The 24,021-nt window shown below is 38.4% G+C and overlaps 1 protein-coding gene across 1 annotated transcript in view; it reads left to right on the top strand.

The window, feature by feature from the left end:
* The window catches only part of LOC113029246 (cadherin-7), a 116,889-nt gene that overhangs the window by 37,649 nt on the left and 55,219 nt on the right, over positions 1-24,021 (top strand). Inside the window, exons 3-4 of the mRNA XM_026180022.2 lie at positions 8,700-8,994; positions 17,017-17,136. Coding sequence (XP_026035807.1) covers positions 8,700-8,994; positions 17,017-17,136 — 415 coding nt within the window. The remainder of the gene's footprint in view (positions 1-8,699; positions 8,995-17,016; positions 17,137-24,021) is intronic.

Raw genomic sequence — 24,021 nt, 5'->3', positions numbered from 1 at the left:
AACGTAACAAAACCCGCCACTCATGTTAGTTTTTGATTTACTGCTTATTTATTCACAGAAACACGAATGACTGATCTAATAGGAATCCAGATAAGAAGCTGGATTTGAAACAAACAGAAAAAACAATGTGTGTGTATACGTTTTCTTTTTGCATTAGCGATCTTGACTGTAGCTGTTAAGGTCTATTTTTCAGAAAATCCCAATTCAATTTCCCCACACCGAAACAGAGCCATTATCTCTTTTGTGTCATGACTCAGCCAGCAGGTGCAGATATGAGCCACCGCTGTCTGATGGAAACAGAACGTATAAATGGCAGTCAGAATTCTGAAAATCATTTTTCTGACTTTGACTGAAAGCCGATTCTCTTATGAGAACAATCGCCACATCTGAGAGAAAGCAGCGAATCCTGCCGTATCCCTGAAAACTGCTTCTCAGCTTTTTTATATTTATCCTCTAAAAGAGCTGTCTGCACTTGCTTTGTACCTGCTGTCAAGCCATCACATGCATCTGTTTGTACAGACTGAAGTCTATTAAACAGCATTCTTGTACCATTTTGAATCAGCTTATTTGAAAATAGAATGAATGAAAAAAAGAGAAATTCTCCTAATTTATAAAAACGTGTATTGGTTTTTTTCACGGAAAATAAACTGACACTTCAGTTACTTCAGCTTATATTTCAACTGCTGCCACTGCCAACATACACACTTCAGCTTTTCCCCTCAACTGACAGTGCAACTGCTTTTATCTCTTACACAGCTGGCAACTCAACCATCTTAAAAGTGTGTTCACACAGAAAGTGAAGGAAATGTTTTTGCCTTTTGCCCTTCTTATAAATTGTATCTGATTGTGACGCCACTATGTATTTACTACAAACAACCAATAGACCACCTTTGTGCTTGCTGTGTTGTAACTAGCGAGACCCGAGTGTACAAAAGAGAAAGAAATTCAAGCTTACTTCTCCCGTGAATCCAAAACTGATCCAACTACGAAAGCTGCATGGCATTCGGTCTGAGTACGCAGGTATATTTCAACAAATGCTCTCATTACCTCAGCATAAAATGACAGCTTTTCTAATATTCTTCCTGAAAAGAATTCAGACTTTATTTTAGAGTTGAGTCACTACAGAATAGGATTAGAGTCATGACTTTTAACATACTTTTTTCTCAGAATTTGAAAAAAAGAATTCTGAGATTTAAAAAAGTCAACATTTTGATTTTAATCTCAGCATTTGGAGGGTTTTTTTTTTCTCAGAATCATAAAAAGTGCGAATTTTGATAAAAAGTCAAGGATTTATCTTGAGTGGTGAGTCATACAGAACACATGTTACTGTCAGATTTTGTCTTAGGTTTTTAGTCATCGATTTTATTCTGCTGATTTATGAACAATTTTCTAATAATGAAAAGAGACAAATTTAAAAAAAGCTACATTTCTTTGCACAACTAACACTCACACAAATATGGTCTATGCACATGATAAGATGTGACATTTATTATATTCTTTCCAAGAGCCTGGCTTGGCAAAATCAAATAAAACACTCAAAAACTTGAAAACAGCACTAAAAGAATAAACCAAACTAATCAGAAATTATCTTAATAACGGAAATGTGTTAAACTTACACTAATGTGAAGACACCATTTATTATACTTAAGCACAATAAGGAAACAACTTCAGGGGCGCAGATCCCATGCATCTGTACACCACTGTGTGATAGCTAACAGTCTCTCCATGGCGATCGCTAATTCCCCACCTCGCAATTTGAAATGAAAGAAGGGAGGCTGCACTACTGAGCCTCTCTCAAAGCACAGCACCATGGCTACTCACCAGAACATGGCCGAGTGAATAGATGAAAAGCCAAGCATGTCGAGAGCTGATGTCAGTGACAGCTACACTGAAGCCTCTGTCTACATTTTTAGCTTTTTTCCCTGCCAGAAAGGCCCTTTGTCCTGTCTGTGTACTTATTTTATTTGAGTTTCACGTATGCTTTCATTAATGACTCTGAGCTCCTGTTAGTTTCACATATAGCATGTGTTTAGTGTCCAGACATAATGCTAATTTAATGGCAATTCCTGTTTGTAATTATGCTATTGTGTAGAATATGATTTGTAGTGGGTTAAGGCTTCCTGTGCACCATCAGTTTCTCAACAGGAAACAATGCCAGAGTGCACCGTTTTCAGTGTTTCATATTTTTCTTACTTTTGAGATACTGTACTACCTTGCTAGAAGACAACCTGTTGAGCCCTGATCTTCAAGCAGCTCTGTGAAATATCTTGAGGGCGATGCCTGATTAAGGGCTCTTGAGCAACAGCTGAGGCTGTTTAAGTGTACAGGATTGAGTATTGCTCACAGGCTGCCTGTAGGTATTGATGTTTATATCCATTTTAGGTTGTTCAGTCCACTGAATAGAAGAAACACCTTCTGAAAAAACATCCAAAGCCTGAAACATGCATCTTTTTATTTGTATTTTCTTTTATGAGACTTTATATTTGTATTCTTTTTGTATCGCACACAGATAAGCAAAACAGGGGAAGGGGGGGGGACAAAAGGATTAAACATTATTCAAGCACTACATGCATTTTTTTTTTGTTTGACTCAATGGTGAAAATGAAAATTCAAATGCTAGAATAATTTGAAAATGTTGTGCAGTAGTTTTAGTAAAAGGACAAGCGTGAATCAGTGGGTTGTTATGGGTTCTTTCATGCTTTTTACCCTTCTCCCTTGCTACAAGGTAAACAAGCAAACACGAAGCTAACAGGCTGGTCCCTGGAGAACTGCCTGCATACAAAGTGATGATAAGTGTCAGCAATGATTTCAGAAGGGTTCGTGTTCAGATCCCACCCCTCCTTCACAATCCCTGGGAGCGCCTTTGAGCTACACTGCCGTGCAGCACCGTGCCGCATGCTGTGTTACACTCACCTCGGGGGAAGCGAAGAAAAGAATAACAGGAGTTTACATTTTAGCAAATATGGTGCTGAGGGAAAGGAACAAGAGTTGAAACTTCAAAAAGCACCTGAAAATTAGCAGCAAAATGGATTCGATTAATGATAGAGAAAAATTATTTGACTTGGCTGTACTTTTAAAAACCTTCACCAAAGTAATACATCTTTTATGTAGTCTGCAATTTTGGACTGAGTGTGTGGAGCCAAACGCTGGACTCTTCTGTCTTCTTCTTTTGCAAACAGAGCTGGAAATGTTGCAAACCAAACAGTGCACTGAAAAGACCACATACTGCGCTTGACCCCCGACCCTGCTTGCATACTTTGTGGCCTGTCTGCTTTGTCCTTCTTGTCCATGGCATTTACCGGAAACAAACTGCTACGGATGGCTTCCTCGAGATTAAATGTTGACTCTCCCCAAGACTGATAATTTACCTTAGGTTTGTTCCTGACAGCAGGAGATGGTGAATAAACACAGTAGGCTCCATAAGAGGGGTGACATATGCATGCTTAGGCCTGAGGACGCAGCCACTGCAATCATCATGGCCTCAGTGCTGAATCCATCAGCAGGCTGATGGATTCCATTAATAAAAGACCTTTGGTGTTATATCCTCTCTTAAGCTTATACTCCGTCAGCACCACCGAAATAATATTGACCTAATCATTCTCTACCCTTGAGTGCTGAAATACCATTGTTATTTATACCGTAATGAGATGTTGACATTTACAGATAAATTGAAAGACGAGTTTCATTATTGTCTACTCAACTACACTTATCTCTCTCTCTCTCTCTCTCTCTCTCTCTCTCTATATATATATATATATATATATATATATATATATATATTAAAGTGCTGAAAAACATTTTTCTCTGTTGCTGCAAGGGAAAGTACAGTAACTGTACTTTTTCTGGTCTTGAGCTCTGGGTCAGGTGCGGTAAGGATATTAAAAGTTTTGTAGCATCAAAGAAGTTCTGGCGAACCATCAGACGGCTCTAGAAGGTAAAGGCCAGGCCTTTGCCCTGACTTTTTTCATCATTGATAGTTAGCTGCTGATCTCAGCTGGGGATCATACAAGGGAAGAATTCCTCAACCTACATGTCACGTTATCTAAGAGGAAGATATGCCGGGAAACTATTTTTGAAGCTTACTCATTTCTCTGGTGGAGTTTATGAAACTAGTAAAGAAGCACCGCAGGGGAATTTTGCTAAGCATGGAGAAAATTTCCTCAGGGATGCAAAGTGCTCTAGCTGTTTTCTGGCTGTCATTGGGAATGTGCATTTTCAGTATCACTTTAAGGTCAGGCTCCTGGAGGAAACAGACCAGTCTGACAAGGATGCTGACAAGGAGATTTCACGTGATGTATCTCAGATTGAGGAGGAGCAGAAGTTGATCAGGTCATTTCTACCAAAAGTCACTGCAAGGAGTTTCTCTTTGGAGTTTGCACAGCCACTTTGTGAGAGATTTATATTGGTGTTCACTACATTTTTGGAGGTATTGCTGAATCTGCAACAAGCAGCTGTAAAGCTATTTAAATAAAGATTTAGTTCAATTTTATCTTTAAAACGAGGACAAAAGCTATGTCTTACGTCCAATTGGACAACAAGGTCTTAAAGGATACCAGTGTTCTGACATGAACAGCAAATCTGAAACCTGCTATAGGTCTCTAGGAATTGATTAACACTGAAATAGAAATAGACGATGTTGAATAGTCCTTTTCTTGCACATATAAACAGTATTTTAAATTTACTTTGATAGAGTTTTATCTGACATGAGATGTTTATGTCCAGGTTTCATTAACAGCAAATGGTGTACTTTTCAGTACCTGAAGATAAAACTGAAGCAAAAGAGACCTGCAAGTAAGCAACAGCTGAAGTTGGCTGCAGTAAAGACCTGGCAGGAGGAAACCAGCATTTAGTGATGTTGACAGCCTGCAAATGATTTCATCCAAATATCAAAAACAATCCTTGTATTTGAAATTATGTTAGTTCCTTCATATTATTTTGAGCCTCTAATGGAGGACAGCATAAAGAATGATGTGAAAATTGCTGTGGACTCTTAATAAAATACTTTTTTTTTCACCCCCTTAAATTAAACACTCAAGTCTGCACTTCAATCACATCTTGGTTGCTTGATTTAAAAGCACTCTGCCAGTGTACAGAAACAAAATTTCACTGTCCATATACTTTTAGACCTAACTGTAGAAGGAGAAGGTCAGCACAGTAAAACGTGATGATGTGGTATATTGCCAAGAAGTCAAGTGAACAGCTGTTCTATCTCATGTCACAATTTTGAGCATGACTTTTGATATTCTGTCATTTCAATACGGCTTTGGCTCTGGCTGTAAGAATCCAAAGTTTACTTCTTCCAAGAAAACCAACTCTACAGTATCAAGAAACACACTTTTCTGATATAACCTGTAGCTCTGAAAGTAAATCTGATGTTATAGAAATACCATCAAGGTTGTCTGATCATATGCTACAAATTAGGGTATGGAGTTTAAATGAAGTGAGCATTTCAAAGGGCAGAGACATTAATGAAAGATACAGGACAGCTACATTAAGAGCTCTTGTGTTTTCAAAGCTTGAGTCCTTCGATTTTATATAAGTGCAGTACTCGCTGACTAAAGCAGCAGTTTATCTTGCAATCATTGCCATTGTGTACCTAATACTTTTCAGAAGCTGTTTGTCTCCAGTCTTTTGCAGAGAAAGGAAGCTGGACCAAAAACACAGACAGACAAAACCCAGACGTAGCTGATATTATTGTTCTCAAGATTTAGGTTGAGACTTGAAGTGCGTTCATTACTGCCACAACTTTTTCGTATACACTTTTAAACACTGAATATCAAGAATCAGATGTTCTGTCATGTCAAAGATGATGAAGTAAAGGCAGAAATATCCACTGTCCTAAATACTTATAGCAAAAAAGGTCAGTCTGCCCGTTACTAAACTCCAACTAACTACTGCCTTCCCCTAAAACACACATCAGTGCTGTGTGGATGTGGAGTGGATGTCCATCACGCAGCTCTAACTTCAAACGGGATTTTTCAGGACTGGTTACTTGTCCTGATAATTTGAATTTCTTTCTCCAGAAGTGTTTAAGGAATATTTTGTTGGAGTTGTACTTTGAGAAAGGGTCTTTAAGTCATCTTTAAAGTCTCGACTTGCTCTTCGGAGATTAAAACGCTGTCATAAGCAGAATGTTGCCGCGGTAACTACAAAGGTACCTTGATAAAACATGTAGTTTGTCTATCTTCTCTGTAAAGGTGTACAGTATTCTGTCTATGCAACGTCACAACAAGTCCTATTAATACCCATTCTAGCTACTCCACCAATCAAACTTTCTTTTAGCCCACATGCTGTGAGGTGAACAACGGTTTGATTTAAAAGTATCGTCCTCAATGTTTGGTGCACGACTAGATTTAAAGACGGATGGTTTGTATGATCATTAAACAGGACGGATCTGACAGCACGACTCTTGGTACATGACCTCAGCTCTTGCTATTTATCCTCAGAAGACATAATCCTGTCAAATCCTTTTTGCTAGTGGATAAACTTAAAGCCACACTTTGTATGCTTTAAATGGCAACAAGAGGAACCTGCAAACGTGATCTAAGGTTGAACATCCAGATGTCTCGTCACCAATTCCAGTTAGAACAGTCACGTCTATAAAATCATCTGTCTTTGTTTTATGTCAAAAAGGAAAAAAGATATAAAGAAGTGCATAATGGAAACCCTGAGTCCTAATTTCACTCCATATAACTTTAACACGCTGTTGTTTTTGCACTGGAATTCTGGCATCTCTTCACCTGACATACAGAAAAAGGGATTCGATTGGAGCGTCACAATTCCCCGTGCAGTTTCGTGAACCACGTTTAGAGAGCTTTGTATATGTCTTTGGCAAAAAAAAAATGAGATGATTAATGTTTCCAGTGGAGCCATTCATCTCAGCCCTAATGACAGATTTTTGGTCAGAAAATGTGTGAAAAACACGAATCCATTTGGTGCATCATTGTTGTTTTATTGATTCAACACACATTAAATGAACACATTTTGTAACCACTGTAGTACATTTTTGATGTCAGATGAGCTTGTTATTGCTGGGGTTTTAATGGAAAATTGCTAGTTTTGTTTGTAATGACCATTACATTAGTTAGGAAGTCACACTGTCATTACAGTAAAAGGCAGCGTTTCATTTCATTCCATTATTTGCAGCAGAATGCAAATCATGGTGGGATTTGGTACCATAATTCATGCATAAATGGTGCATGTTTTGATCTTTTGATCTGATTTGAATGTTTATCCAATAAACATGATGTGTTTGCTTGCGCTGTTTGTACATATTTGTAGCAACATGACAGTGAATATTTGTACGGATTAAATACTGAATGTTTTAAAGACATTTTATAGCTGCATTTGTTGTTTGCAAAGTCTAATAGAGGAGCATATTATGTGATTTCCGCTTTTTAATTTTCTTTGAACATAATTAAGAATCCCAGACATGTCTAAAAATGTACACGGTATATATTTATTTCCCTTCTCTACATATTATAAAGTGCGTCTCTGAATGAGCGCTCTGTGATGTCAAAAGGGACAAGAACCAGTCTTCACTTGTGGCTTAGAGACTCAGCCTTTTAAATACCAAACGACCAGCAGCAGCCTGCCTCTCTTACTCTAACTTTAGCGATGTCTCGGCCACAAGCAAAGCAAGCTATATGTTCTGTTGTTCGCTACAAGGACAAAAACAAGAGTTTCCATACACTTGCAGCATCCGAGCAACTGAAAACCCAGTAGATTTGTTTTAGGATTTAAAGGCAGCGTATCAAATCTACAGGAAAATCATTAGTATTTGTATGTTGTGTGGCTAAAGTTATCATTAGCTTTGACAGTAAGCCCAGATTTATGTGATAATAAAAGCAGTGACCAGAGGCAAACAGACGAATGTTTAGACTGATTTAAAACCATTAAAGAACTGGGAGTGATTTACTGTGCTTTCATGTCGCTGTTTGAACCTCAGTGCAACCTAAGCTCTGTTTGGTTCTCTCCTATTATCTGTGTTCACTGCACAGCTGTATTTAAATAAATAAATAAAAAACGAAATTAAAAAACTGCTATCTACATTTCCACTTTTTCTGTTCCTGGTGCCAAACAATGTAATGAGTATGAAATTGTGATTGACATGCTGCACATTAACTACATGTTAACCACCAATTAACTTTCAAGCCACTTTTCAAGCTGTCAGTCTGCACTGGAACAATGATGATTTTAAAGCCATGATGTAATCTGACAAAATCTCTTCGCACAAAGGGTTAAAGGCGGTGGCTGTGTTGTGATTCTGGCTATTTTTACTCTTTAAAGGATCAAACGAGGAGAACATTAGAAGCAATACTGTATCACTGTCTGTGTTAGCTGCCCTTTGATCAAATGTGTCTCCTGCTGCTATTAACTGCTATTTACTGGAGGTGGTTTGCATTTGAAACTATGGAAAGGGGAATGGGACATTTATAAAAGGGCACAAGAACAAGGGAGTTTTAGAAAAGCTTAAAAGAAGAATGTTTCTTTTTTAGGGAAATAAAATACTCGCATTATCTTGCTAAAAATGGAGAATGAAGCATCATCCTCACTTGTTTAATAATTATTTAATGCAAGATTTTATGTATCCTTTAAACCAGAAGCGCTCACATCATTCTTCAGTCCAGCATCACCACTCAAACGTTTACAGTCTGGTGTGGCTGCATTTAAACTCCGGTTCTTTTTCCTTTCGACAGCTACACTCAGATGTGGACAAAGGAGATGGCAAGGTGAAGTACGTGCTCTCTGGTGAGGGTGCCACCTCCATCTTCACCATTGATGAGAACACGGGAGACATCCATGCCACAAAGCGGCTTGATCGAGAGGCTCAGGCTTACTACACCCTTCAAGCTCAAGCTGTAGACCGACTCACCAATTTGCCTGTGGAACCCAGATCTGAATTTGTGGTCAAAGTCCAGGACATCAATGACAATGAGCCCAAGTTTCCTGATGGACCATACCTGGCAGGAGTACCGGAGATGTCACCCTTAGGTAAGTTACTCTAGTTCTTTTACACATAATCGATTGAAGGTTAATAACCAAAGTGTTAAAAGTGATATAACATTGTAAGTAAGAATTGTAAAGTAAGTTAAAAGTGGTCACCTATTAATGCAGTACACAGTGCTTTTCTTTGTGAACAGTGTGATAGTCTCGGTTCTCCATGAAGACCCACAAGAGCTAATTATCTGTACACCTGTGTGGAGTCTATGAAAAATTCACATCATGTGGAAAAGAAAAACCTGTATATTGGATGAACTATTATTCGTCCCTGCACTGGCATAACCAAACAAGTCATTTCCCCCCCTCTCCGCGCACTCTTCAAGTCTCTCTCTCTTACTCTTGCTTTCTCTTTGACTTGTCCTTGCTCCAACATCTGCCTTTGATAATTTTCCACCTCACTGAATTCGTCTTCATCTCTCCCAGTGTTTAGGTCGTGAGGGGTGGGTGGAGGGGGGGATTTGGAACGTGTGCAATATTAATTTGAGTCCAGCATGTTCAGTTTGTAAGACTGACTACATACTAATCATACTGAATATAATTTAACCAGTATGAAGCCCTTCTTGTTCATGGGCTCCACATCAAATGAGATCCAGGTTATATTACCTTGATTTGGGAATACCTTGGCCACAGCGCACTGGTCTGTTGGCTTCTTTCTCCTTTTCTGCTGTGATCCTGACGAATAAGGTCATGCATGCCTCGCTGTTCATTTTTTAAAGCTTCAAAAAGCAGGATGATGCATGAAGACTAAGAAACTAAAACCATTTCTCTTAGGCCACTCAGTAAAGCTTGCCTTTATTTTTATATATTCCATAGGTATCATGTAGCGCTAATACCAGCAGGTTTTAGCATAAACAAAATTTTAACTTGATGATTGCACAAGAGAAAAAGTCAACTCATCACAAACGGTTATATGTAGAACCTGACAGTCATGATATCATGTTAATTAATCAGTGAAAACATTTTGATTAAAACCAAAAATGAAAAGACTCATCAATCCATCAGCATAAATCTTCTGGGAACCAAGGATCTCTGTACTAATCTGTGTCGCACATTAAGACAATTTTTGCTGATTTGTGACGCATCAGAGAGTAACCACTGCTGATATCACCGATCCTTCTGGGATTTAGGAATGTCCTGATCAGGTTTTATTGAAATACAACTAATAACTAGTGATGCTAGAAGCACAAGATTTTAAAAGCTAGAAAAAGGCTGCACATACTATCAAGCCCCCTCCCCACTCCCGATCCATTACCTTTTTCTTCTTGAGTGCTGACTTTTTTCCAGTCCTGTACATTTACAAGTCGAATAGTAATTGAGAATTGACTCCCTTGAATCCCATGGGAATACCCCAGAATTCCTGTAACCTCCACAGGATATCTGAAAAAAAGTGTGCTTCTACAGAACAGCTGACCAACTACAGTAGTCTGCAGATTAACAGACCAGCATTGGTATATCTAAAGCAAGCACAGGTAAAAACATTATACTGCACAATAATACCTCTCCTAAGGACTCAATTGATATTCTATTGATCACATTAGCATTTATTGCAACAGGTATTCCTTTTATCTGTTTAAAAAACACTCCTTGAGGGTGCTATCATATCAGCCCCTGTCTGTAAGCTGTGTGGTCAAGATTTCCTTCAAGGTTTCAGACAGGTCCTGCTCAGGTTCAAAATGCAAGTAAATGCAAATGAGTGGCAACAACATCCTGAGGCCATTCATCTTAGCAGGTGTGTTAGGAATGCAGTAAGAAAAAGTGACCTCCATATATCTAATGTCTAGAGCATGTCTGGTTTATACTGACCTAAAATTTAAAAAAACAATAAAATAAATAACAATAAATAAAATTAATATTTGGGATATTTAGGATTTAGAATATTTTTAGAGCTTGTTTTATTTCAGATATTCACATATTCACATATGCCAAAGCAGACCTCTAGGCTTAGAAATGTTGATGAGTGACTCATGTTTGAAAGCTAACTCGGGCAAACTTAAGGTCTGAATCAGGCTTGAAGGCCATAGGCATTTTTTCCACAAATTGGACTCAGAGTTCATTGCAGCCAGTACCTCCCAGTACCTTCCTGCTGAACATTTCTCTGAAAAACATCTGATCCTGATGAATACATTTCTGCCCAGCCATTACTTTTGCAATTCACTGTGGCAACACGGCATGCTTAGCAGCACAGTCACCCTTAACTTCCTCCAGCTTCACCTAGGGGTTCCCAAGGCACTCCAAGGCATGCTGGGAGCTGTGGTCTAATCACAAGTGAGCTGTGAGTGCTGGGATGGAGACAGAAATGAACCTGGGCGTCAGATGACTGAAAAGGTGACCTGAGCTTTTCAGTTGATTAAAAATTACAAACACAAAGTTTGACATGATTTTATGCCTAAAGTGTAAAAAGTCATTTTATGTCAAATTAATTACACAATCTACACAACCTGCTTGAGAATGTGTTGGCCAAAGACTATCAACTTTTTTTCAGTCAGTAAATTAAATGCAAAATTTGTAATAAAACACCATAAACCCATTTTAGTGTCATTGCTACCAAAAGGGTAATATGGAGTGGCGGTTTGTGACCTTTTTTCCCAGAGAAAATTGAGGAAATTCTGTACATAATTAAAAAGAGTGAGCATCACACACTGGGTAGCATCACTGAAACGCTGTCAAGGCTGTAAGTAGGAGTGTTATTGTGCAAGCTGTAACTGCAGGCAGGTGGGCGAGAAAGCTCTGGGTTTGAATGCATTGTTTTTTAATATGTAGTGGACATGTTTCAGTTAAAACATGGGGTTAGATGGTTCATTAAATCTGCAATGAATTGTGCTTTTGGCCACTCGGGCACTTTTTACACTGATATGATTGGATACTTATACACTGCTATACTGCTTTATGTCTGTTATCAGCTTGTGCTAGCATTTGTGCACAGTCGTTTTTAGAGTGTTTTCTTTTCTTTTTTTCTCTTTTTGGAAGTTCACAGTGTACAAATTATGCAATGAAAACTCTGAGAATGAAGCACAGCAGTGAGCTTGTGGGCCAGATAAGCAAAATAATGAGCTGAAAGAAGCTAAACAGGAACATGGAGCTGTGGGGAGCTCTGGTGATAGCACTTTGTGGATTGATCACTTGGTTCGAGAACCCTTTCCCGTATGCTTTGCTGTATGTGATTGATATGTGGATAGAGATTTTTATAGTTTTTACCTCGAGCAGTACATAGACAGCTGAGCAAACTCATTGCTGGTTAGGATCACCTCAGTGCTTCAAACGTGCTTGTTGCCATGCAAATGTAAATTAGAAAAAAACAAAACAAAGGCTATTTCCAGAGTGTTCAAAGTCAAAATGGAAATTTCAGAAGGCATACAGTGGCACCGGGAGCCGTTCCAAGGGAGGCTCTGCTTTGCTTACAGCACAGGCACAGAGATCTCCGAAGGATTACACAGCTGACTGTCAATGGGGGGTACAGAGCACAGGCTTAAGGAACCAGAGGATTAGAGTACGAGGGCTTTGAGTCTCGTGCCCAACCGGTGATAACAGCAACTTACTAGAAGGATGTATTCACACCAGAATCGGTGAACTGCACGTTCCACCCGAGCACTTTATTTACTCTGCCAGTTCCTGTAAAGGTCTTCATCACGAGTTGCGAGAACAACAGGAGAATAATGCTTTGCCTCCCTTTTGTAAATATCTGCTCAAAGCAATTATCAATGCAGTAAAGAACGGGAAAGGGCGAAGCACCTCCTGTGTTCAATAATTCCTTTATAGATGTCTTTAAATCATTAATGGTCACAGCTTTGCACCCTTGATGAATGGGTTCAATTTAGAGGAAATCATGAATTTAATTAATTAAAGTAATTAGAAGCAGTGCTCGTCCATGCACAGTGTGACCCTGTGGCCTGAGGATCTCTCAGGGCTTTTGTCTTAATCATGGCTGGGATGTCAAATAAAAGACAAGAGAGCTTGAGGACAGTTGGAGGTGTGACAATCGTGAGGCCTAGCTCTCTCCCGCTGCACAGCGAAAGGCCAAAGGAGCCGTTTGAGGGCTCATTACAAGCATAGAGAATGTAATGTCACCCCAAGGCCACAGCTCTTGAATTTACTACTCACCAGTCCTATATCCAGCTGTCACAGTTCCTGCCGAATTCACGAGAGCAGAGATCATGGATGGAATAGTCATTTTAATTCTTGAAATGAAAAAGGTGCTGCGGTTTAGGGAAAGTTGATTTTTTTCTTTCTTCTTTTTGTCACTGCAAGTGGAAGTGCTTAATTGCGTGGTAAAAATATTCACTGAGGTACACACGCTTAATCTTTGTTAACTACAATGCAGCATATCTGTCATAACTGTTTTTACAAAGCTCTTAATGTTCACTTTTACTTGACAGTGACAATGTGTAAATTTGACACTATGATAATTATTTAACCAAGAAGTGTATCACATTATTTTTTTTGTTCTCTCCAGCAACACATATTAGGCAGGCAAAATATTAGAAACACCTCTGAATATAACACAGTCTCGTAAAATATAATAAAAACTGACACAATGAAAATATGGTGGATATTATGGTAGTACAGCTGTAGAGGGAATGTAGGGAATGTATTTGCTTCCTAACAATGTTAAAACATGCATAGAAATCAGCAGGCACTCGGTAACTTTCTTTTAAAGTCTTGTAACTCATTTTTGCTTTTGTAGTTAGGAATAAATGTGAACCCAACTCTAATCAATAGTCCCTGCTCATCTGAAACAGTGGGGAGCAGGTGTGAATGTGCATGAATACAATCAACTTAATCAACTGCGGCAGCTTTGAGTACTCATGGAGGCATTGCAGAACGACTGGGCTTTAATGAAACATTTTAATATTGATTCTTCTAATATCCTGTATGTACTTCCACATCGCACAATTGTTTCTGATGGTTTTTTTTCACCTTTTCGCTTTAAATAAAAGTATATTTATATTCCTAAGACGGTCCTTCATTTGTACTAATGCAAAAGTTCCAACACACGTTTTGGGTCACTGTCAAACCTTTGCATTGTGTGCTTGCAGTCGGAAAGTGGATATTGCACTTGACAGTTGCTTGCAACCTGTACACGCAAGTGTCTGAAGAATATTGGTCTCCGCTCCAGATTAAGCACGCCGCATTTATTTTCATTACTGGCAGATGACAGTTGCTCGCCGAGAATACGGAATTGATTAGGAAACTTGTTTTGTACACAGCTGCAGGGGATAAATAACAAGGGTGAAGATCTGATCCATCACGTCGATGAAGATGGACAAATATTGAAAGGACACTGACAGGGGAAATTGAGTAGCAGACGACAGCCTGGTGGAGCTGAAAGAATGTTAAAATTTTCGGGGTGTTCATCAGTTTTTTTTCTCTTTCTCTCTGACATCCAGCTCACCCAGATGATATTACCTTTCATGCTGACAATATTGTTAGAACAGGATGTTTGGTGGACTCGCAGGGCAAACAAGCTGTGGAAAACATCTGAAAAAAAGAGGAAACTTTAAAAGTGCTCCATGCGAGTCCATATTGAAAGTTAATTTACAGCGGCGTCCACCACACCCTCTGTGAAGTGTTTTTAACTATCATCCTGTAATAAAGATTCAGACGTTGCCTGAGTTCTCTTTCATACAGTCATCCTTTGACCTTGGTGTTTTAAACTACCTGTAATATAACCTGTCATGACTAAGAGGTGATGATATAATCTAGGTGTCCTTCTACAACCAGCCTGGTGATAACTTCTCCAGCTTCACCAAGCTTTTTTTTTTTTTTTACTGTTATAATGTTCACATCCAGGGCCAGAGCCTGTTAATTCAGCTTTATGGCCAGAATGGGGGACTCTAATCTTCAATTTCCGTGATCACTTCATTCTGTAAAAGCCTGTAAAATACATCTCATGTTAGAAAGTGAGATTTTTATTAGGATGTTTGCTTCAAAGTAAAATATCACCAACTTGTAAGACAGCACTTTCTGTTTGCTACAATACAGGCTTTGCCAGATATGTTCAGCTAGCCATTAAAGTGAAATATTCAAGCATTCATGTGACAAACTGAAAAAAAGCTACACTTGTGGAGAACGGTGTTTTTTCAAGGTTATTTTAACAATTTCTATTCTTGATGATTTCACCACTGCCAAGTGTGAGACTGCTGTAGGCGTCAGCTTTAAGACCAACACTGACGTATAGTCTAACAGCGAAAAATAGCCTGAACCATAAAGGTTGTTTTTGGTCATTTCACAATTTATTAAATGCCTTTTCCTCTCCATTATCAAATGGATATCAATTTTTCAGCATAAAATGACTTTGCCTGAAAAAAAACCCAAACCTGCACCCATTTAATGAGCCCAGTTGGAACAACAGGGTTCATTTATACCATAATGAATGACCTATTGAAATTGATTGGCACTGATTGTCGCTGATTATGTTTTCTCTGAGAAATCTTCAGACACTTTTCTGCTTTACCTCCCGAGCCACGGCTGTCAGCTCAAGTCACATCAACCTCGTTCAGTGGGCACATTTAAAGAAAAGTGCACAAGGAGCCGTGTGCGATGTCTTCTCGTTTGCCTTAGAGGAAGTGTGGGAGAGGACAATACTGTACTGCACGCAGAAACAACAGTTGTCAGTTGTCAGCAGAGTTCACAGTTGAGTTTGAAAACAAATGTCCTTCTTGTAGGATGAACGGAAGTTTGGGGATTTGAGGAGGGCGAATTCTGGGCTCTGTTACAAAGTGAGGCTTTATGTCTGGGTGTTTATAACTTTATCTGCAAAACTCCACTGGATAATGTAAGGTTTTTTGTTGTTTTTTTTAGAATCACAGTCAGAAAATGCAACTTTTATAACACGCAGAGTTAAGATTCTCTACCCATATCAAACTTTAGCTACAGTTTTTACACAAAGTGAATGCAATAGGATTCACAACAATAAAAAAATAACAAGAAAACTCGTAAATATTGCACATGACTGTGAATAAATTGTGGGGTTATTGTGCAGGAGTATAATCACAAATTGCATATGCATGCTGCAGCATGTAGGCCTAAGCACAGATGTACAAAGTCAGTCAAATTTCAAATGAGAAGTGTAACTTATTTTTTGTATAACTTTTGGCAATTGCTTTGCTCAAACCTGGGGATTTACAGATAAACAAGCATCTGTTACTCAACATTCGAGTGTTAGCCAAACAGGTTCACATAATGCTGATTGAGCCTGTCAGCTACAGGTTAATCTCTCTGTATTTCACTGTATGTCAGAGCTTTAAATCTCAGGCATGAAATTTCTGCGCTGACATAGCGATAGCCACCATGCAACAAGGTCACCTCTCGCATGTGTCCTCTAGGCAGACTGCAAAGTAGTATATTAAGAACAACTTCATGTCCATTATGTCCACAACCGGTCTTGAATGGAGCATAGGAATTTGACATAAATCCTCCAGAAATTGTTGTAAAATTCTTTAATGTACTAGGTGTCATTGAATCCTAATTAGTACCACAGAGAGGTACAGTGCCTTCCAATGACATTGCTGCAGGACGACTTTAAACTCCTTTCTAAAGCAAAAAAAAAAAGTTGCAGTTTTTGGATTGCTGTGGGATGATGTGAATAGTAATTTAGCTTTGTCTTTTTTGATGGGGTGAAGTGCCTCTTTAACATGCACAGATGGGTTGCAGACCCCATTTGGCTGATGAATTAGAACAGATTGAAGTTACCAGGAAAGATGCTGCTAACTGATCTGCACCAGGCACACTGAGAAAAAAAATGGCACTGAAATGATCTCTACAGGCTTGGAGTTACACTTTAATCTTGCTGCAGCATCCCTGCAAATTATGGAAATAATTAAGAGTGTCAGTTGTTTTGCAAGAGCCAGTCAGATCAGGACCCTCTCACCACCATTACCACCAACCCCCCACAACTCCCTTCAAACTGAGTTGGTCACAGGGCTGTTGATATGATGACTGTTTCCACATTTAGCTCTGTTTGTCTTGGCTTCTTGATGTCGTCTTGGAAACTAATGAAGGGCTGTCTCCTCACAGGAACCATGGTAGTGCAAGTGGTAGCCACAGACGCAGATGACCCAACATACGGGAACAGTGCCAGGGTGGTTTACAGCATCGAACATGGACATCCGTATTTCTCAGTGGAGCCAAAGACAGGTAGGAACAGACAAAATCCGTGAATTCATCCTGCTGGTTTGCATTTGTTTTACAGATATTGCTACTGTGCATCATTTAATGAAGCTTTTTCTCTTAATGTATAAAATAATCTGTCAAAGTTGAAACTGTTTTCATATTTCTCTAGGCAATGTCATGCACTATGCATCATGTTTTTAAATGCATTTATATCAAAAGTGAGGGAAGAGTTGGTGAGCTGTTTGCCTACACAGCTCAGCCACTGTCAGTCAAATGTGAGCAAACAACAACCACACAAACCTGATAACCAAATGTATTTTTATATTCAACTCCAGTTTTTATTTATTTATCCATGAATAATTCTGTACCAACAATAATACTTCACTCATGTGGCTTTGAACTCCTACAATGCTGTCAGAGTCAAGACTGACAATTTAAAAACCTAATCAGAATTAATGATGTAAAATCAGAGATGTGTTGTCTTTTTTTAGTTAATGCATTCTTCTTCCCTGTCAAAACCTGAATTTGGTGTTCATGTGTGTTATGCTGTAGTGGCTAATGAAGCCTTACCCTCAAGTGAGTTTTTATTTATTTATTGTGTTGTTGTTTTTTGCTTTCTCATTTTTTTGTTTTTCCTTGATGAATGTACTTTTAAAATCTAAATTTAGTTTTCAAAGTCTGTGTTATGTAAAGCACAATGATTCTGTCACGAAATCGGATGCACTTATTTTTGTAATTTTCACAAAACAGTGGCTACTTTGCCCACATGAAACATTCGCTTTTCCAAAGCTTTGTCTCTCTTTAAAGAAAATTTGACTGAAAGCTAATTGATGAGGATCAAGAGCATCAAATGTGTCTTTTGGTGGTGATTTGCTAAGTTTGCTCCTTATAAATTATTGAAAAAAAAACTTTAAATAAACTTTCAGGACATATTTGTAATTATTAGTAAACAGGGGCAGAGAACAAATATGGAGAGATGGCAGGTAGCAGTTATTGTTATACTTACTTTACTATACTTAAATGTTGAGACACCCTTCATTTTGTTTCATATTTTGCCAGAGAAGTGCTAAATGGGTTTATTGAAGTGCAAATATAAAACAAACAGTATATAAGGCACAAACAGAGTTTATACAACTCTGATGAGCTTCAGCACAGTCTGCACTCTTTTAGTTTACTTGTAGTTTCTTTAGGTAGTTTTTAGGAATAGTGCTCCAGGCTTCTTGAAGGACATTCAGAGCTCTTCTTTTAATGTTGGCTGCCTTTTGTTCAGTTCTCCGTACAGATGATCTCATATTTCTTTAGTAATGTTGACGTCCAGGCTCTGGGGAGACCAGTCCATGACTAATCGTGTTCCATTATCAGTACGCGTTTACTGCACTGATATTGTCATTGCTAGTCTGAAAAATGAAGCTGTTGTCGATTAAATGCTTTCCAGATGGTATTATGTCACAGTAATACAGTATTATATGTAATACCATACCCGATGATACCTTTCTGTATTCATGATTTAATCAGTTTTGGCAAGATCTCCTAACACCACTGGCTGAACTGCAGCCCCAAACCATAAAAGAGCATCTACTATGATGGCTATAGACACTGACTGTTGTACACTCGCTCTCCTGACCTGATCTGTATATATTTGGAAAAAGGTGAACTGAAAAATTGAATTCATAACTCCAAAGACCCGTTACCACTGATTTTCAGTCCAGTTCTTGACAGTTACCTTTCCACTGAGACCATTTCTGATGAGTAAGTAGGTGGATCAATCAAAGGGTCAGATGTATCTCTCAAGTCTTTGCTTCTTTTTGTTCCCAATTTCTAAGGACATGAGATCCAGTTTATACTGTTTATCTGCTGTAAATAGTTTTTTAGGTGTGCCACTTTTTTGGTACTCCACTAGTCCAGTTTCCGCAAATTGTTTAATGAGAATTTCACTCCATGCCGAGATATGCCAAGTTTTCAGCTAATAGCTCTTTGGAAATAGCGTGTTGCTGCAAAAATGTTGTTTTTTAGCCCGTCAAGGCATTTTTTTGTAGATTCAACCTGAGAAATGAGAACAAATTATGTGTTTTTGCGACAGGCTTGCTGGTAACAAAGTGCCTAAAGATACAATTTAAAATTGGTTCTTTTCCAAGTTGTCTGTTATGTGAAGCATTAAAACCCCAGAGTGTGTTGTATAACGGTGTGTGTTATTTCTCCTGAATTTCACTTTTCATATATATAAAGAAAATGAGTGTTGAAGGATATATACACCTGATTTTAGCACCTAGATGCATGTTTGCAAGTTTTGCTACTTGTTATAATAAAAGTAACAGCACTCAAAATAAAAAGAAACCATTTAAAAATTCGGAGGAAATGGATAAAGTAGCTTGAACCATACGATGTGAGATAGTATGGTGACTTGTGGGGCATTTTATCCTGGGAAAGTGCAGCGGCAGCCCTCGCTACATCTTCATCGCTGGCTCATTAGCCACTGCCCTGCCGAGGCTCAGCTACTTCATGCAAAGCACTCTTGCAAGAAAACAGGAAAATATGGGCCATCCAGTAATACAGGCCTCATCCTCTGCTTCAAGAGCAACACATACACACATGCTACAATTTTATGAATGTAGTTCTAATTCATGAACTGCTGAGAGCCACTGCAATGCAGAGATTTCTGTCACTTATTTTTCACACTCGGTCAGACACAGAAATAAGAGGGATGCTCAACAAAATAAACTCCGCTGTGACCTGTAAGGTTCACTGTAAACATTCAATAAACCTAACCACCGGAAGAAAATGGAACGCTCCAGAAAAAACGAATGCATATCGCAAAAAGGAAATAACTTCACACTGTGTTGGCATTATTGATGTGATGTCTTTGGAGGAAAATATGTTGGGTGCATCAAAATTCATCAGCACATTTAGCTGTGAAGCCTGCACAGTATCGCAGAATATCCATGTTGTTTTTCACTTTCTGGAGACCTTCAACTAATGAAGCCTCCTGCTGAAGCTTTCATTAGAGAATATTTCCATGTTACCATGTTTTCGGGTGAACATTTACATGTTTTATACACTCCAAATGAAAAAAGGAAAAAGAAAAAGTCCCTCATTGATACTCTAAGCTCCAGCAGTTTCTCTGGGACTACTCTGAAGCTGCGAATCTTCAATTATAAGTGGATTTTCTCATGTTGCTTAGAAGCTAAAACTTCTGTGAGCTAATTAATCTGTTAAAATGCTGTGATCACCTTCCCTCTAGATGAGTTTTTTTAAGAACTTCTTGAATATATATTTAAGTATTTACTTAGTTCCTTACTGGTGGCATCCATAAATAAATGAATATGCTGTGTGTTTTGAATGCAATAGTTCAAATTCAGTAGTGAGCGGCACAGCTTTCAATTTTAATAGGCACTTTAAAGTAGGTAACACAGTGTAAGTAATCCCTCAGGTATAGTCTCAACATTAAAAATGTTTTGATGAATTGCAACAACCTCATTGTCTCATTCAGTTTCATTGACACGTTGCCAAAAATAAGTTTAGTTATGATTTCTGGCTCAAAGAAGCATGTAAAGCTATAAGAATAAAAATGTAAGTTAAATCAATCTAAAATGAATATTGATTATTGCCAATCTATCCATGTTCTTACAGAATTTAGGGTCACGGGGGAGGGGATGCATGCTTACGTTTACACCTATAGCCGATTTATAATCACCAATTAACCTAACGTACAGGTCTTTGCACTGTAGGAGAAAGTCAGGGTACATGAAGAGAACAAGTGCAAGAAAATGGGACAACATGCAAACTCAGTCAGCTGATAGTTTGAAAATAGAAGCTGCACTAACCACTGGTACACCATACTGGCAGCACTGATTATTGTTTCTTGAATAATCATAAAGCCTACATTAAATATCACCTTCTTTTATATCTGATTTAAGAAGATTGATGTAGCTAATATGTCTTCACAACTCTTTTTTTTAAAGCCAGATGTTACAATAAAACCTTGCCTAGCTAGCTTTGTTAGCATGCTGCATCTTTAAATGATTGTAATGTTGAATGGTATGCTAATTTTGGCTAGCAAGAAACTTGAAATAAAACACCCTTACTAGAAACGTTAAACCTGCCTGTGGACCAAGTGATCCTTAACTCTGTAACATTTTAAACCAACAACTGAAACAAATGAATTACATAAATATTGATTAACAACTATTATGCATAAAACCTGTAGCTAATAAATTCCCCAGAAAATCTGTAGCTGTGGTCTCTCGAGCAGAGTAATAGTCCAAGCTTAATTCATAGTGATTTCATATTAATGGTCAATTTAAGTCCAGTATTCATCTGTGACTTACCTCCGTTTTATGTCCTCTAACTCTTGACAAAAATGCCAAGGCTAATGCCAGTGTTGCTCAGCTACTTGCTGACACTGGCTTTCTGTGTGCATTCGTATTGCAGGTTTTTAAAGCTTTTTCACTAAAACATCTGAACTGTGAAGTTGTCTGACTCTGAACTCCAAACTGCTGTTAGGAAAACATAAATAAAGAAGAAAGCTATATTCACAAGTACCTGCCAAGTGATTTTTAGGTTTAAGCATGAAAAGTTGCTTATTGCAGCTTTAAGCATAAAACTTAAAGAACAGAAAGCACACAGATAAATCCCAGGTTGGTACTCTTTCTGTAGGACAATGGCTGGTTTATTAAGCTGTCAAACAAGCATACACACACATAAGCACATACACCAAAATGTGCAGCCAGATACAGCCCTTGGGCCCCTGCCAGCACCTTGCCTTTCTGCTGCCCATCTCTGTCTGACCACGACTGATTATACTTGGCTCTCTTTTCATTCCCGCAGAAGGTGATTGGATCTCACGGTTATGAGATGCAATATTGGTGTCAGAATGGAATAGCGTGGATGGCCCTCAGAGAGGTGTGACTCCATGTGGGACTGGATGCAGGGAAGCATGAAGACATGTTCTCTTGTTTGACAGGGGTAACCTTAATAACAGCAGAGTGGAAAAAGATGACTTAAAAACTGTAACCTGTGTGTCAAGGGGGAAATCCTGCACTCTTTCATAGCAGCATTGTTGGTGTCTAGAAGTCTCTGTTGGTTTATTACACTTTCTTGCCCCCCCCCCCCCCCCCCCCTTATCTTCCTCCCTGAAAGAGTGCAAACACACAACTGTAATGGAGAGAAATATTAGGAAGTGCTCAGTTGACTACCTTCATCTTCATCTTCATTTAGCTACCTTTCAAGAAGAACTATCTTGGGGAAATAAAAATTCATGCTGCTAAAAAAATGCTCAGCTAGTTTACTGTAAAAAACAATCCTGCTGTGTCATCAGCTTTCAAAACTCTACAAGCTATTTACCACGTTGTATTTATTGTGTGCATTTGTGGGTTCCCTTTGATTTATCGCTGCATAAATTTCTGCATTTATCTCCTCGATTGCTCTTATCCGTCAAAAAAAATCTGTTTTACATAAAGCGACTTGTCTGACTTCTTGTTCGTAAAGAACTTGTGAAAAGTAGATTGATTTATCATGTACTGCCCTGCAGTAATATTTAAAGCTGGCACAGAACTGATGAAAATTTGACCACTTTGCCTGTGGCTGTTCAACGATCTTTGACAAAGTTCGCAAGAAGACTTGTACACATCAATGACTCTTGAATGAGACTTCGTAAGGCCTATGCCAATTAAAGTGAGAGCACACAAGTGATGTTCAGACAGTGTGCCTGCCCCATAAAGCCCTCATTATTCCCATATCATGTTTATTTTCCCCTTTTTTTAATCTAAGCTCAGTGTCCAGATCCCATACTTTCACAGCCTTGACTGATGATTTTCTTTAAGGTAAGTGGATTCTTTAAAACACAAGGTTGATATTTCAGAAGCCTTACTGGGTTATAAAAACCTGTGGACTGTGATCCTCTACAGTTGACTCTGATGTTAACCAGAGATAAGTCCATATTTAAAGCTCACTAACAATATATTTAACATATAAGGACTCCAGAATGGGATTCCTGTGGAGCTGAAGCTAGAACTAGCACGAGAAACAATTATAGCAACATGTTGACCTATTTTTTGCTTACAACATCATTAGTTTTATCACCACGTATCATAGACATAAGCACACGATGGTGTTTAACACTTGGTGGCAGAGGTGGGACCAAGTCATTGTTTTGCAAGTCTCAAGTAAGTCTCAAGTCTTTATCCTCAAGTCTCAAGTCAAGTCTCAAGTAATGTCAGGCAAGTCAGAGTCGAGTCTCAAGTCACTGGTGTAAAAGTCCGAGTCAAGTCACAAGTCTGAAACTTTGAATTTCAAGTCCTTTCGAGTCTTTAAAAAAAAAACGAAAAAATAATGTTGCAGTTATGCTAAATGTAAATATTAGACCATGTAATTTTAAAATCTGTGTTTTTCTCAACACATGACAAAATAGTGAACTTAGAAAATATACACAAATTGTGAAATTGCACCTCTTTAAAATGCAGCTCAATTAAACCTAGCTCCAAGAATAATTTTCACCGACAGTTCTGAGATAAGCTGCATGTTATTCTTGGATGCGGTTGTAGGACCAGCTTTAAAATCGCATGACAAAAATATCATATACATTAAAAAAAACTGCATCACCAACGTAGCCTGGACAACATTTGCTAGTTAGATGAAGTCAGCTATCTCATCGTAGCATATTTATATGCATATTTATAATTATACGCTTCTTGGAGTGAGTGCATACACTCATGAAGTTTAGTAACTTCAGGTCACTGCAACAAGCCCAGGTACAGTTTACCGACGGATGGGTGCAGGACCTTGAAATGCACCGTGTAGAACGAAAGACCATCGTACGTATCATAAGTTTACCAGTCTCACAAATCGTCTTCATAAATACACATTCATTAACCGTTTATTAATAGGACCTTTGAGCTCAAGGGTAATTAATTA

This window comes from Astatotilapia calliptera, chromosome 9 (genome assembly GCF_964374335.1).
Source record: "Astatotilapia calliptera chromosome 9, fAstCal68.1, whole genome shotgun sequence".
Taxonomy (NCBI): Eukaryota; Metazoa; Chordata; class Actinopteri; order Cichliformes; family Cichlidae; genus Astatotilapia; species Astatotilapia calliptera.
This window is presented reverse-complemented; position numbering and strand designations above follow the sequence as displayed.